A 16,660-nucleotide genomic window follows, 5' to 3' on the forward strand; every position below is an offset into this window, starting at 1 on the left:
TACATAGAGTTTCTTGATGATGGAATAATCAGAAAATTGATGATAAATTATGTCCCATTACAGATTATGGTTAACCAGAGAACACCGTAGTTCTAACTTCTAACTTCCACTAGCAATACAACTACTTAGCTCAAACCATTTTATTTAAAATAGAAGGAACCCGCCGAACAAAGACATCAGTCCGCCCCCCTGTGGTATAGTCCTCGTCTTCGCAAACCATGGCGTTGAGATAGCCTAAGATTTCAAATACAAGAACTTCCTTCAGAATTAATCAAATTCTCAAAACAAATGGAGTCTAGAACTACTAAATTTAATGTTTTTTCCACTGAAAATGCATTGCTTGCTTAATGAGGAACGAATTTGCTGCAGAAGCAAAACATTATGTGCTTTTGGTTTTGCTGCAGAAGCAAAACACGAGCCACCAAGTTTACAGAATAAGCATAAATTTAAAGTTCAAAATGGTACCTTCTCATAACTCATCCTTGACAGAAGCTTCTTTTGTTGACTCAGATGTGATAGTCTCTGATTCAGTGGAGGTTGATCCGGCAGGCTTATCCCTGTTCTTTTGAATAAACTGTATTATGTCCTCTTTTGTTCTATCCCCGTCATATTGCGACAGGTTACCACTTGCTGATCTGAAGTAAATAGTAGGGAATCCTCGAACTTCAAAAGAGTCATTTGGGACATCATTAACAGTCGCATCCTGAGAAGAGACACCATAAATGAATCGATTTTAGTTGACGTTGAACTAACTTTGCCATTTAAAAGGGTGGAGAAATGTAGGAAGTGTTTACAGAACGAGCAAGTGTGAAACACATTTTTCATACCGAGTCTAAATGAACTTAAAAAAACTTTGATTGAAACCACCAATTTTCCCATGGTATATTGGCAAGTGACTGCCAGCGAGTCAGGTGAAATAATGCATGCAACCATTACACCAAGTCAGGAAGGCGGGGGGATCTTACTAATTTAGCAATCAGAACATCAGAATCCTTCTCAAACGAAATAGCAACTTCTTCCAAAATTGGCGCCAGCTTCTGGCAGTGCCCACACCAGGGTGCATAAAACTCGAGCAGAACTGTATTAAAACCGTAAAATGATCATGATTTCCGACAACTTAAAATTGCTTCATTATTGCTCAAAGGCATTCTTTATTTTCCCAGGAGATTAGATAAGTGTTCAAACTATCGAGGAAGTATTTCCTCATGAATCAAACCCAAATGACAGAATTAGATGACAAATTTTTCGAATTTCTTTTTAAAAACCAAATACTGAGTAGCAGAGCTAGTATGAAACGATAGAGGTATGAAAATCAATTTAGATGCCGATAATTAAAAGGTCATATACAAACCATTCTTTCCAGAATTGAAAACCATGTCCTCTAGACTGGCGGTAACAACCACCTTGACTGGTTCATCATTGACTTCAGGGATAGGCTCCGATTTGATGAAAGGCTTCACTAGCCCATTCTGTCAGCATTGGAAGGAAAAAAACAAGAATGATATATATGCGAGGAGGTGGAGATCCCCAATCCAAACCAGATTTCTATCAATATAGGCTACCACCAAAAGGCAAAATAAATACCGCATAATCATTCACCCATGACCCAATTTGATCGGGCTTTATGTTTGTGTTGAGATACTTCTGTCCCTTGGCTTTCTGTATGATAAGCAAAGGTGCGTGCTCCAACTTAAGTCCAAAGTACTGCCATCCAGAATATGATGATAAATACATTTAATCTTTAACTGCTTATGTAAGAAGAAAAGGAGAGTCAAAAGGTGTATGGAAAGAGTGACCACCTCGAAAGCTCCTTGACCAGCATCAATGTCCCCCAACAGAAAACTTATGCCTTTTCCTTTGTACGAGGCAGCAACATCCTTGTAGATTGAGTGGAAAGCATCATGCTCTGTACTGAAGTTGACAAACAGCATGGCCTGTGCAAATAACATCGCTTTTCGGTAAACATAAAACATTCGATAATGTCCAGAAATTGATCTGAAGCAGCAGAAGATGCTTCCAGGACAAGTGAATTAGCGTGTGGATAAAAATATTACTCAATATTACGCCGTTGATGCTTACAACAATAACTTTGGATGAATACCACATTTCATTCAAGTATTAATTATGGGGAGATTTTTTCTAAGTCAGCCACATCGAGGAAAAAAATTTCATGCATTTATCAATTATCAAGCCGCTATAAAGAATTTTACCTTGTCGTTGACACCGCTGAAGAATTTGCTAACATAGGTGTGACTTTTTGGATCACTAGTCCAGAGAGTTACAATTGGAATGGTAGATTCTTCAATGAATTTCTCCATAGCATCAACTTGAAAATCCTGCAAATCATGATTGAAAGAATATTTCACCATTGAGGAACTCTAATGAAAGTCCGGCGAAAAATCGTTTACTGGAATTACAGCATAAGAATTACCTGGAAATCAACGACTAGTTCATCAAATGGCTTAAGCAAGCGAAGAGTTGGCTTGCTGACGGATTCACCCCGCGGAATGAATTTAGAGGACAGAGTATGACCAAATGCATAATCGGAGCGCAGCTTCTCGGATAAAGCCGTGAAATTCTCAAATTCCTCCCCAGAAAATTTGGGAAACACCCCGACCTAGTAGACGACATTAACAAACTATAAGAATTGGATCGTAAACCCAGAAAAAAGATATTTTTAAGGAAAAGGTATATACAATGAAAACACTCTTGTCATCGATAAGACTTCCAGCATCTTCCACTGAATTAATTTCAGCAGATGCAGGACCAACTTGTTTCTTCAAATAACCAACAATGCCATCTGCCTCACGCGGGCCTTTATACTCTTGAATGCTTTTCCCACCATTTCTTAAGATTTTAATGGTAGGAAAACCTTGGATCTGGTATTCGGTGGCTAATTCCCTATTTGATTCCTCACTGGCATCGATTTTAGCAAGGACAATGGGTGGTTCATGGCTGCTCAAAACAGATGCTGCTTTTTCATACTGAAAAAAAGGTGATCAACAAGAAGACATTATAAAAATTAGCTAAAAATTCAGCATAAAAAATAGAAAACAGGAGGCAAAAAAAAAAGTGCAACAGCAGAAATAATTACCTCCGGTGCAAGAGCCTTACAATGTCCACACCTGTTACAGAAGTAAAGAAAGGAAATGATTATGAACATGTAATCAAAGCACACAGACACAAGCATCAGTCCGAAAAATGCCAACAGCCAACGTTGAAAAATCAAATATGTATATATGATTTCTGCTCGAACAAAATTAAGATAAAGATCCCTTGCTATTATAAAGAGAAGATAAAGATATTTAAACACAGCTTTAGCTTTTGAGATTACAAAGAACAAGCGCCCTTACAGACAATTTTTTACTGAACTCTCACTGAAAAGATTTGTACTCAAAATAACGACAAACATTTTTAAAAAAAAAGTATAAATCATCAGTAAACAAACAGAAAAGTGATCTATCGCTGAATTCCTTTTTCTTCCGATAAAAAAACAACAAAGTTAACCTCTTTTCTCCACATAGTAAAAAACGATGCAAGATCCGATCACATAAACAACGATAATCAAGATCAATATAAGAAACACAAACAAAAACACATCCACACGTATGATATACCAAGGAGCGTAGAACTCTACGACGATGAAATCGTGTCCCGCTACGACGTCAGAGAAATTCGAGTGGTCCAGAGTCAAAACTTTCTCCACTTCGGCCTCCGCCTCCACCTCCGCCGCCGCCGGAGACGAGCACAAAAACACCACCAACGAGATAAATAAAACGCAAGCCCAAACCCTAGCCTCCATCACCACCACCTTATTTGTCAATTCCACGGGCAATTCTTGCGTGAGAATGTGGGGAAGACGAGGAATGGAAATTTCATGACAGTAGGAGACTGTTATATAGAGTTGGCACGGAAGAAACCCACGTGTCAGTATTGATGACGTGGACGTACATGATTGGATAAAGGGACGTAGAGATTTTGAATATTCGTAGGGAAGATGCAATATAATAATAAGTATAATGGATTTCCTGGTATTTATAGTCAAGATTTTATTTTTGACTCTTGTCCAATTTATTTGGTATTTTTATTTTTCATATTCCCACAATATTATAAATATATATATATTTCAGTACATAATATTATATTTCCATATGAATTCGCATTCTGAATTTTAGGGAGACCGACAAAATTATAAAATGTTAGATTTTATAATAATGTTCCATCTATTAATTGTGTAAAGATATCACGTGAAATATAAGCATAACAAAATGAGTAGGTTTCTTGTAAGACGGTCTCACGAATTTTTATTTGTGAGATGGATCAATCATACCGATATACAAAATAAAAAGTAATATTCTTAGCATAAAAAATAAATTTTTTAATGGATGAACCAAATAAAAAATCCGTCTCACAAAATACGACCAATGAGACCGTCTTCGACAAATTTTACCTAAAAAATTTGTTACGATTGGGTTGGAATTAACGTGGCGGAGGGGAGGATACAAGTCTTTTTACTGAACTATTCGAACGTGGAAAATTGTCTGTGCGACAGATGGCTAAAGCTCTAGAATAAGAATAAGGTTGTAATATTAAGATATAACATAACTAATAAAAAATAAATTTTAGACATAAAAAAATTAATATTTTATAGAAAGATCGGGTTGAATCAGATATCATTTTGTATAATTGATTTATAAAATAGTCTGACATGAGTTTTTATGTTATTAACAAATCTCTCCTCCAAATTTAATATTTTTTTACAAAAAATCAATGGTGGGATCGGTTCTTGACCTTGGTCCGCGAACTGACCTATATAATTTCAATGGACTAAAATTATAAACTTGGAAAAAAGTATTAATCTTGAATGGAAATAAATTTAAACTGACTTATATAATTTCAGTTGACTAAAATTATAAACTTGGTAAAAAAAATGATTAATCTTTAATGAAAATAAATTTTAAACTATTGAAATTTTTCTTATCAAATATTTATCTTTTAACAAAAATCACATATAACAATAATATTCAAATATTTTAAATCACAAAAACAAGTCGATCGGCTTTGTTAAGAAGACTTGGTGCAACTTGTGTGATACCCTCGGATGGAGGATGGGCTCGGTCCGCTCTCGATAGCCCATCTTGTTGAGAGCCCAGCATTCCAAGGACCCAGGAGATCACCTGGGAGGTCATCCCAGCCGACCTCCCATATAAGAAGTTCCATCAATTGGAGAGGTCAGCCGACCTCCCACAGCCGAGCTCCTATACCGACCTCCCAGCATGAAGCCGAGCCGACCTCCTTGGTGTTGATATCGTGATGATTGGAGACGCCTTGGCCGAGCTCCAACAAGGTCCTGTTAGCAGGTGGGCTCACACCTACGAGAGTTCTTACTCGGACATTAAAGCGCATAGCCCACATAAATCAAAGCCCAGAAAGGTAAAGCCCATGAAAATCTAAACAAATCTGGCAATATCTGACCAAATCTTCCGAATATTCTGAGGATATAAACCTACCAAAACTAGGACTCTAACCTATAAATACCAGGTTTCATTGACTCTTATGTTCAATTTTTTCATACGTTTTACATTCTCTCAGCACACACGTTATTCTCTCAGTTTTCTATTCTCTGACTTGAGCGTCGCAGAAGCTACGCCGGAACAACCTTCCGGTCCCCCCTCTAACACTCTTATTTGTGTTTTTGGGTTTCGAGGTATCTGACTTGAGCTCCCGGTCATCTTCTGAAGGTTTAATCGGAGCTCCCCCAGTGACAATCCGACCTCCCAGTTAGCATCATCGATTTTAGTAGCATCATTGTGTTATGTGAATCCAGTCCATACTAGGCTTATTGCACCGAGACACGTGTGTAAAGCTTATAAAAAAATTAACTTTTAATAAATTAACATATCTTCTATTTTTTAAGGAATCGAGCACATTTAACTCTGGTGTTGAAAGAAAACTAATGCACCCTTACCTAATTTTCACGGATTTATACCTGATTTTTTTTAAAACAAATACAATTAATTTTATACTAGAGAAATTTTATTTATTTGAATTTTTATATGAGATGTTGGTGTGATTTGCCCCATCAATGTCTCGCATTTTATATATACTAGTAGTATATGTATAAGTGTTGTATGTGTTATTATTATTTTTTATTTGATCAAATAGTACTAAATAGTTAACACGAAATTATTCTCAATTTAAAAGAATTTTTCGATTTAAAATGGAAGTTATGTTTAGATTTTTTTCTGTAAAATATGGAGTGACTTTATGAGTTTTTTAGTAGGATAAGACATGTAATTATGAAAATTAAATATTTTGGTGTCTTCAAAAGTAATTATTATAAGGGTTTCACAATTAATAATATAGTATAGATGACTGTTTCAAATCATTGAAATTTAATAAGATGGTCACATTGAAGACATTAAATTTTTTTTCCAAGTCAATTATTCCTATTACTTTCCAAAATTAGTTTCATTAATTTTGCTTTAAGTAGATAATTTATTGCACAATATTTTTATAGCCATCTAAAAAAATATTTTTCCACTTTTTTCTTTTTTTTTTTTGAGCAAGAACAAGCTTTTCATTACTCAATGTAACATAATTACATCGTTCAGTAACCGATCATTTACAAATGATGGTGGCTCATACCAAATAGATGTATTTAAATGTAAACAACATTTTCTAGCTAGCAGATGAGTTAACTCATTTGCCTGTCTTCGAACCAAAGAAATAGAAAATTGACTTTCTACTTTTTTCTATTTCCTTAGAATCATGCTAACCATTTACCAAATAGACTCATCGAAGGTCTCTTGTTTTATAATTATCCGTCAACGGGAAACACATATTACGTCATAATAAAAAAATAGTTTACATGATCTAAATATAATATATTTATGTTTTTAAAATATTTTGATATTTAATATTAAAAAAGACACCCCGAAATATTATTTTTTTGGTATAAATGTAAAATATAAATTTCATTATTAAAAAAATAAATATTTATTTATAATTAATCGGATACATTTGCACAAATAAAATAAGAAATCACATCTTGAAAATCTTTTACATAATAAAAAATACAAAAATTATCGGTAGATATCAATTTTGTTGATATTTATAATAATAAATAATATTTTTTAAAATAAAAAACAATATTTTAGCAAAATTAATTCGCAGGAATGGAGGAAGAATGAAGCTGGACGCTTGCTTGGCCACTCATCTGCTCACTCCCACGCAACTACTATCCGCTTTACTGAATTTGCGAAAGTTCCTTCATTCTCTCGCTTTTCATTTTCCCACTATTTTTTGTGTATCTGGGCTGGTTTCATTTGGCGTTTCATGGTATGGTGTGAACTTCATCAAGCCAAAGTGCTATTCAAATTTTCTTTTGGCAATTAAGATTTTTCCATCAACTCTAAGACGCCTGATGCTTAGTTTTCCTACATTTTGTCGAAAACTACTTCATGTATCAAAATTCAAAACGAGTCAGCTGGAGCAAAACAATATTTGTGATTTATGAATGGTGCTAATTCTGCTTGTCATGGTAGCTCTCTATTGGATTTTGTTAATCTCTGCCAATGACAATTCAAGCTGACCACCTTCTTTCTCCTTTCTGTCTGTTATTTTGCAGAAATCTGCCAAAAAATGGCCTTCAGTTCATATTCTTCTCGGAGGCATCTGTGCATTGACAGTGGTGGTTTTCTTTCGTTTTGTAAGTTCATGTACCTAGGATTCCCTTGAATAGAGTTACTCTTTGAGGAGTCATTAAAATGCATTACATTTGAGATATATTCAGTATTCTGCAGTTATCCTCTGGCCAAACAATGAAAACAAAGGAATAATCGAATCAAAAATAGAAAAAAGAAAAGGCAATATCATTACTTTTACTCCCAAAAATGGTACTTTGGTTTATGCTATGTATGTGGGAGAACGCGTGATAGAAGCTCAGTAATGCTAATGTAAATGTCCGAATGTTATTACCTCCCTGTCCCTTCATCTGAACCCTTTAAATATGGGATCAGTGTGGCATGCTTACTTTCTTCTTATCCAAAGCTTGATCAGGTACTCCATCGGACTAGCATGTTAAATTTGCTTTTAGGCACCGTTGGCAGTGCATAGTTTCCGAATAGACAACTTCTGTTAAATTATCTTGGAAATGAATATGTTCAGTTGATACTGCTGTTTGCAATAATTGAGAGCCTGAATCTGGCCAGTAGATTCAAAAATTCTTGATCATAGCAAAAAAATACGGCAATGAGCATTCGTATCTCCATGTATTTGTCAAATTTTACATTTTACAACTTTGCTTCGATTGTTGGTAGTTCAGCAGTTTTCGTGTCTTCAATACAAAACTATTTTACAATAACACCAACCCATATCTAATTTGATTATTTTTACAATGCATAAAACTACAGCTCATCATTGATTTCTCTTCACTTCACACCATAATCTATTCCAACTTGACAACACATTTCCTTGATTATTCATTACATGCTGAAAATAAAGCTTTTAGCAGATAACTTCCATCTCTAATTATTACAAACAGCCAGCATTTGCTACATCTACTAAGAAGGATGGAGTTTGATTCACAAGTTTTGGTTATCTGATATCTTCATCCTCTTCACGTCGTGGGCAGGGACATTTACGTCACTTATGTTGTGCCCAAATAGCCCAGCTTGCTGTTCTTGAACCTGCACAAGAATAATACTCCCTCAGAAATTATTTTCATCGTCCAAGAAACTCTAAGATTTTCGATTGCGTATCCAGTTGGTGCATTTTTCTTCCATGTGTTATAGTGTGAAATAGGATTTCTACACTTTTATGACCAATGCAGTTCCAGGTAATTTAACACCAGAAAGATATTCATGTGACTTACATTTTCATCAGGAACAACTGCATATCTCTCTGTTGGGGAAACCCAAGATTTTTCTGACGAAAAAACTTTGTTTAGTACAAGATTATGCAATGGATGAAAAGATAATGTACAATGAGGTACAAAACAGGAAGCGCATACGGCACCTGATGATGCGTCGACTTTTGAGATTTCTAAGTGTTGTCCACTTGATCCATCTCTACTTAAGGCCACTAAAATTTTTGGAACATTTCTACAAATTTCATATGGTAGCTATGAATTTCAAGATTCATTTCATTTTGTAAGTTGTGAAAATGTCAGCAACGGAACATAAGTTAATAGAAGGGTGGATGATATGATATTACAAGTCAATAGAGTCGCCATGGCCGAGTTGACCATTAGTACCCCTTCCCCACGAGAAGACATTTTGCCTTTCAGTGACAGCGAGGGTATGCCTCCAACCGCATGAGATTTTCTCAACTTTCTGCAATGATCATGTAGAATAGGAAAAGTTAATAAAAAGAGAATTTGAAGTAAAGCTTCACTATGGAAAGAGTTCAGGAAAATCGCAAGGTGAAAAGTTGAACCAGTGAATATTGAAGGAATTGAGGAACAAGAAATTAATATATGCCTGATCAAGTGGAAATGTGACTTGTATGGGTGAGCAATGGTCTATATTGTCGCCAACGCCAAGTTGTCCAAACTGCGAGGCAGAGAAGTATAGCCATACATTTAAAATAGTTCCAAAGACCATGAAAGTTCTGATTTACTAATTATTATTAAGATGAGAACTAGAGCCAAATACTATAAAAGTGAAGTCACATAACCAATATGGATTTGAGTGTCAATGTATACTTAAGGTATACTAGCATGATGCACGTGCGTTGCACGTAATATTAATTATATTATAAAAATTAAAAAAAAAATTATTTCTAAAAATCAATTTGAATCATTTTGTTATATATCTGGGCTTAATTTATTATCATATTAGACGGTTTATAAGAACTTATATAACTTACTTTCAAAATTGTTTCTCAAATTAAAATTCAAGCAATTGATTTTATGTTATATAATAAATTATAATGAACATAATATGTAGAACAAAATGAACTGAAAGAAATTTTTTAAAAAATTATATATTCAAACACCACGTATAAAGCATAATAACCTAAAAATCAACTAAATTATGGATTTTATCAATGTATAAATCATAATCTACAAAAGAGAATCATACTAAAGACAAATAATTATCAATTTAAAATCACTGTAAATAACTCATAAAAATAATATTAAAACAAATGAAATATTAATATTGATAGTAAAATATAACTCATAATATTTAATTTAATCTCCTAAAGAATTTTTTTACTCTTTATTTTTACAATTTTATAGCATGGATCATAAATTCTATATATCGATCTTTCAACATTAATGATTATTAATTTCTTGTTAAATAAGTTTTCAAATAATAAATAAATCAACATATGTAAAGAAATGCACTTAGAAGGTTAGTTTTGTCATTGCACAATTGGAAAACAATGTCTTTTATCCACACTTTTATAGGTATATAGATTATAAAAGACGAAGAAGTCAATAAAAAATGCAAAGAGTTCTTTGAAGCTAGTTGGCATGACATGATAATGTTCTGGCAACATAAAAAAGAACTAGATATCCGACCTTATTCCAACCCCAACCATAGAGTTTTCCATCTGTTGCCAGTGCCATCGTATGTCTCCAACCTCCCGATATCTGAAAAAATAACAGCCACCAGAGAAACATATAAACAAGAGTATAAAAAAAATATCCACCAGTTGTAGTTACACATTCCTTGAGCTTTGTCGGAATGAGTCCATTTTAAAAGACTATAAGAAACAGTTTGTTTCAAGTTAACAGGACGATCAAGAAATGCGAGGAACCTACAAGGATCCACATCGGCTGTTTCCATTTTACATTGGATTGAACGAAACAAAAAAAAAAATCAACAAAAAGGTTTTCTGCTTCCTGAATTATGGCAGAGAGAAAACTTACTTGAGAAATACAATTTCCACCCAAGGATTCCAGCTTATGAGGGATTAAATGATCCTCAAAATCCCCGTGTCCGAGTTGTCCATATTTGCTCCATCCATAAGTATACAAACTACCAGAAGAGGAGACTGATATAGTATGTCGCCATCCACATGCTACCAAAACCATCTTTTCACCCTGCAACATGGTACTACTATAATGGTGAGGGAGAGGAAGAGAAAAAACAGTCAATTAAACTTAGAATTAAAAATGATATTTGACCCACGATTAGCAACAATACAGTAGACCCCCTTTAAATGATGAGCAAAAGAGACTTCTTTGTGCATGCAATTATGTCTCAGGCACTTTTCTTTATCAGCACAACATATGAACCTCACACGACTCTGATGGGTTTGTCAAGTATTTATTCTTACAAGAAGTTACTAGGAAGGACAAATTATCAAGCCTCCAAGACTTTCAGGAACTTTATATACGGTGCCATAATTCCAAGCTTCCTTGCAACATACATACAGGTATTAGCAAGTGACTCTTAAATAACTACATGTCAGACCTTATTTCCATGGACAAGTTGCTCACTCACTTTCCCAAAGCTGAAAATCTATGTTGAGTTACATTGGGTACATCATAAAAGTTTTACTCTGCTAGTTCACTTCCTTTCAGTGATAGCCTTCTTTGTGAAGCAAAAACTCAGAAACTGGGAGATAAAAGTATGCCCTTTTCTGTCCTCCTAACATTTTGCATGAATAGGACTAAGACATTAAGGCAACATCTAATTAAGAGTCAAGGTTAGTAAGAACCGGTTTTCTCAACTTACACATTCTCATACTCTTTACGCCTTCAACTGGGAGAACATGTGCATACATAGATATTATGATATTAGAATGAAAAAATTATGACAACATCAGTCAAGAGCAGTAACATACCTCCACAGATGAAACTATCCCTGGTACTAAACGGTCATCTCTATCACCTAATCCCAAATTACCGTATCGACCCCAACCCCAACCATAAAGCTCACCATCTTCTGTTGCTGCAGCTGTATGTTCAGCACCAGCAGCAACCATTTTAATAGATATTCCCTACAAAATGCGTAAAAGTTATCTTTTATCTCTAAATAAAATAATCAAAATGTTTGCAACGTTAAATATATTAATTTGGTTTTTCCCAAGATATAGTTTGAAAGGAATATTAGGAAGCGAAAAAGATACATATATGCATCGAGTCCTAAGATCATGGTGCCTTTTTCGTTAAGAAGACCAACAAAGGAGGAACAAACAATTCCATTTTGTAGTTAATACATAATAATATTTAACTGAAAATACCTGGAAAGCTTCAATCTTCCTGGGTACAAGTGAATCCTTTGTGTTCCCGAGCCCCAGTTGACCATTTTGATTCCTTCCCCAACTGCAGTTGAGCGGAAGTAAGATCCAAGTCCAAAACTAAGAAATAAATAAATCTTTGTAGGATAAGTACTTCAAATTGCATATGGCAAAAATTTTGCAAATCGTATCACAATCCTTAAATAATTTATAATATTTTCATATGTTTCATGGAATAATTTAATACATGACTTACCATGCCTTGGACTGTATCTCACTCAAACCTTTAACCCATTGCCCAAAAGATTATTCCCCACTTGGTAGATTGATAGTTTTAGAAGAGTAAAGTGGGAACAAGCATTTGCTTCTAAACTTCTAGAAAGTAAAAGAAATATTTTGTTCAAAAGGAGTATACAAAAGATTATCATCAGTAATAGAAATTCTAACTTTGTCATCTCATCCAGGACGAAAGCGACTCCTGTACAGGAAATTGAGCATCTTGATATCATAGAGGTAAGTGACACTAAAAATAAATATTCTGAAGTTAATTGTAACTCATAAACATATATGAATAAAGCTTTCTGTAATTTTAGATTCTTATCGAAGTCAAAAGAATTTCGAGCAAATAAAATATATCTGGCTATTGAATATATACGAATGTGAAAATGCACAGAGTCCACGGCCTTGGAAACCAACCTCTGAACCTCGCCTTCCATTGTCACCGCCAAACAATGGCTGTCCCCACAAGCAATTTGCTTGATCTGTAAGCCTTGTAAGGCTTTGATTGGTTGAGGAGAAAACAAGTCGCTCGAGTTTCCATGGCCTAACCTTCCAAAATCACCCCTACATTTTGTATAGTGAATCAGTACCAATGCAATCATTTAAGACAATTTAGAAGCATTCTTGGTCTCAAAACTCCCACGAAACCAAAGATTGGGCAGCGAGTGAAAGTAAACTTGCTAACAACATTAATAGTTGACTACTAAGATCCATTGCAAGTAAAAACTAAAAGACAGCATTCTTGCTCAAGTCAAAAAAATCTTTTAAACACGAATATTTTGCTCAACAGAAGACATACCATCCCCAGCTATATACTTGTGTTTGTGACTCCGAGTAAGCAGTTGTATGGTCAGCTCCACAAGACACAGACACAATTTCCTTACCATCCAATCCACTCAAGTAAGTGGGAGAAAACCGATCATCTGCATCTCCATGCCCTAACTGTCCATCTTCACCTCTTCCCCAAGAACAAACAGCATTACCAGCTGCAACATATGAATAAATTAATTATTTCACTGCATTCAGCCCCTACCATCAGACTGTTACTTTAATGCAATATAACTAAGTTTCTCATCACTTCCCAGTTCCATTAACCAAATTCAACAGATAAGAATAACAATAAAAATGCTCACCAACTACTAGCAACGAAGTTCATACGTGATCCCTCAAAGTTATATTCACAAGGGGTAAATAAACAGATCAAATCCAGGATTAGCCAAAGAAACCAACTCCTACACCCCCTAATCCATTTATCAGCATCATATTTGAACATTTCTAATCCACGTCTGTTGTTCCTAATATCAAGAAATTCAAAATGTTCGAAATGTTCATTCTGAACTTCTCAAGCACGCATCGAAAGGAATTCTGGCATACTTGAAAGTTGCCGTACAAATAACTTGATTTGAATTTTTGGAATACTATTGCTATTACAGGTAACCGAGTCTGTGAATAAATTGTCAAAGGCATACATATAAATCAGTAAATGTAATTATAAATCAAGAAAGAAGTTGTACTTATAATTCAGTCAATCTGAGAAAAAATTATAAAAATCCACCAAAAAATTGGAATCATAAACTATTATAAATATTTGTCACTACAATCCAGAAAGATTATACCATTTTCAAATTATATTGTATATCATACAAATCCAACAAGTTGCAAAGTTTTTAAATAAAAATTGAGAAACAATCTCCTCAAAATTCACCCCTGGTCCAAGAAACAACACGCAGCGTTAAATACTATTTGTATCCCGATATTTGTCAAAACAGAGACACCACCTAGTCAAGGAAATATCTAAGCAAGAATGCATCATCGACCCCACATAAAATTAAGCAAGTGTAAACAGCATTAAGTGGAGTACCCAAGTCCATGAAGAAAAATATCTATGAATTAAATAAGCACTTACATCAAATCAAAGTCTTATCTTGTATTAATTAAAGAATAAATAAATGAAATGCCAATTTCAACCGAAGATTAATTGCAGACACAAACCTATGTACATCGATTTATCAAGTAAAGCCAAGTGGGGACCGAACCGGCACATTTGTCGACTGGTTGTCCTCTTAACTGTGTAAAAATACTAACAAATTCTACATACAAATATTCCAAATACATTTCGAACATGAACCCAATAATGTTACTTTTTTCACTGATTCAAAACATGGATTTAGTGCCAACCATCTCTTAGATGGATTGGCATAAACATCTCCCCGAGGGAGAGGCCACGTTAATAAAAAATAGTCCCCACCCCATCCCACCTCCAATTAATTGTAATAGTTATACTAAAAAAAAACATGGCTTTATTCCTCGTTGAGATGAATCATCTGCAGAATCATCCAAGATACTTGAACTTGAAATAGTAACCATTCATAAAACGTGTCGCCCCAAAAAAAAACAATTTTTCCACCTAAAAACATAAACTTCAACCCAAAATACACCAAACAGCTCAGTAGCCTGGTTTTACGTATGAAATATGAACATACACATACCGAGTACAGCAACAGAGTGACTTGCGCCAGCAGAGATGAGAAGAACCCCAAGAATCGCAGAAATCTCCTCATTCCCAGAACTACCGCCACTCTGTATTTGCCCGTCTTCTTCCATTTCTCCAAAAAGAATTTTACGCGTGGGTCTTTTTCTGTCTGTTGAAACGCTTTCCTGGGATCTGAATTTTCTCCAACTTCCACGCAAGAAAGTCAAAGAAAGTGGGAAGAAGGAAAGTTTAGGGGTGTGCTTCGGAGTGATGAAGTCAGCATCTGACAGTGAATTTGAAAACGAAAGAGATAACTGAGGAAGAGTGTGGTATAGAGTATTTATAGTGTGACTGATGGTGATTGAATGAATGCATGTGCCCCAGCCTCAAAATACCAGCCAACCTCTCGGATCCATGAACATTTGAATCGACTTGAATAAAAAATTTGAATATGATTTTAACAATTAGTGATATTTTATGCATAATACTGAACGAACCAAACTGTTCATTAGCTATTCGAAGCTCGTTTTGATAAAAATTTGTTTGAGCTCGTTTAATGAGGCTCGTTAAGATAAATAAATCAAACTCAAGCTTCACAGTATTCGGCTCATTAGCTCGTGAACATGTTCGTTGGTAAGTTCATAAGTAATCTTTTATATAAAAAAATAATAGTTTTGATATTTGATTTATTGATTTTGTACATTACTCATGAAATAATATTAAATTTATTTATTATAATAAATTTTTACAAATTTTAATAAGAATATTATATTTTTCTTTAAATATATAATTTACTTTTTAATTAATTTAATGAAAATTTAAATGTATAATTCATATTTATTAAGTTTGTTTAGGCTCGATAAAGGTTTGAATAAGCTCGTGAGCCATGCATATATTCGTTAAATAAAGCTCGAGCTCGGCTCGATTATAAACGAACCAAGCTCAAACATTCAAGAGTTCGACTCGGCTCGACTCGATTACATCCCTAATGAATACGGATATTATCAAGATAAATATAAACATATCAAAATTATTTATATAATTTTTAAAATAAATTGGTGTTAAAATATTTTTTTTAATTGTTTTGATCACAAACCTTGCAATATTATTGAGATTAAGAAATATATTTGGTTACAAGGTTTACAAACCAATAAAGAAAATCTCCCGGGATGCATTCTACCCGGGCACCTCGATAATAGTGCCACACTCAAGTGGTTCAGAAGATAAGATATTGTCTCGAGAAACGCACCCAACAGAATCCTATTGATGTGATACGATGGTAAAATAGGGTGGCTTGACAGGAAGTCAACATCAAATGCTATGAGTGGTAGGTGTACACGCAAATCGAAGTAATCCTTGATTTTCTTTCCTGTAAATAGCAGGTATGCATATCATTTAAAAGACCCCTGAATTCGTGAACTTTCAAGCACTCACATATATTCTCATATATATTGCTTGTGTTCATCTTCAACCTGCTGACTTAATAAGCATCGAAGTGGCCACGCCGGACATCCCTTCGGCGTCCATTCACGAGTTCATCTCCTTGTCTGCAGGTTACAGTGGAAGCTATAGCTCACAGATTCATCTATTTTACTTATTTTCCTGAACAACATTATTGATTTGATCCGATGGAGCACGCGATCCGACTCATCTATTTTACCCGGATCACATCAATATTACATTTACAGGTTTTGGAGTTTAATTCTCAAATCT

At 34.5% G+C, this 16,660-nt stretch overlaps 2 protein-coding genes across 3 annotated transcripts; both read right to left on the reverse strand.

Moving 5' to 3' along the window:
* Positions 1-16: 16 nt before the first annotated feature.
* LOC140823675 (protein disulfide-isomerase-like) lies at positions 17-3,898 on the reverse strand. The gene is made up of 11 exons (XM_073185135.1): positions 3,618-3,898; positions 3,095-3,125; positions 2,697-2,984; positions 2,432-2,617; positions 2,211-2,336; positions 1,800-1,934; positions 1,585-1,704; positions 1,352-1,469; positions 966-1,078; positions 466-703; positions 17-234 (listed from the first exon to the last, which is right to left on the reverse strand). The coding sequence occupies exons 1-10, from the start codon at positions 3,800-3,802 to the stop codon at positions 470-472; spliced, it is 1,536 nt and encodes a 511-aa protein (XP_073041236.1). The 5' UTR covers positions 3,803-3,898; the 3' UTR covers positions 17-234; positions 466-469.
* Positions 3,899-8,382: 4,484 nt separating this feature from the next.
* LOC140823676 (ultraviolet-B receptor UVR8-like) lies at positions 8,383-15,260 on the reverse strand. Of its 2 annotated transcripts, none has more exons than XM_073185136.1 (12): positions 14,964-15,260; positions 13,274-13,460; positions 12,892-13,038; positions 12,199-12,280; positions 11,800-11,955; positions 10,880-11,053; positions 10,529-10,600; positions 9,483-9,554; positions 9,217-9,335; positions 9,019-9,104; positions 8,876-8,928; positions 8,383-8,690 (listed from the first exon to the last, which is right to left on the reverse strand). In XM_073185136.1, exons 1-12 carry the CDS (start codon positions 15,076-15,078, stop codon positions 8,586-8,588), a joined length of 1,368 nt encoding a protein of 455 aa, XP_073041237.1. In that variant the 5' UTR covers positions 15,079-15,260; the 3' UTR covers positions 8,383-8,585. The 2 variants fall into 2 exon arrangements, with proteins under 2 accessions (XP_073041237.1, XP_073041238.1); XM_073185137.1 differs by lacking the exon at positions 14,964-15,260 and adding an exon at positions 14,467-14,491.
* Positions 15,261-16,660: the final 1,400 nt, after the last annotated feature.

The sequence above is a fragment of the Primulina eburnea genome, chromosome 2 (assembly GCF_022965805.1).
Source record: "Primulina eburnea isolate SZY01 chromosome 2, ASM2296580v1, whole genome shotgun sequence".
NCBI lineage: Eukaryota > Viridiplantae > Streptophyta > Magnoliopsida > Lamiales > Gesneriaceae > Primulina > Primulina eburnea.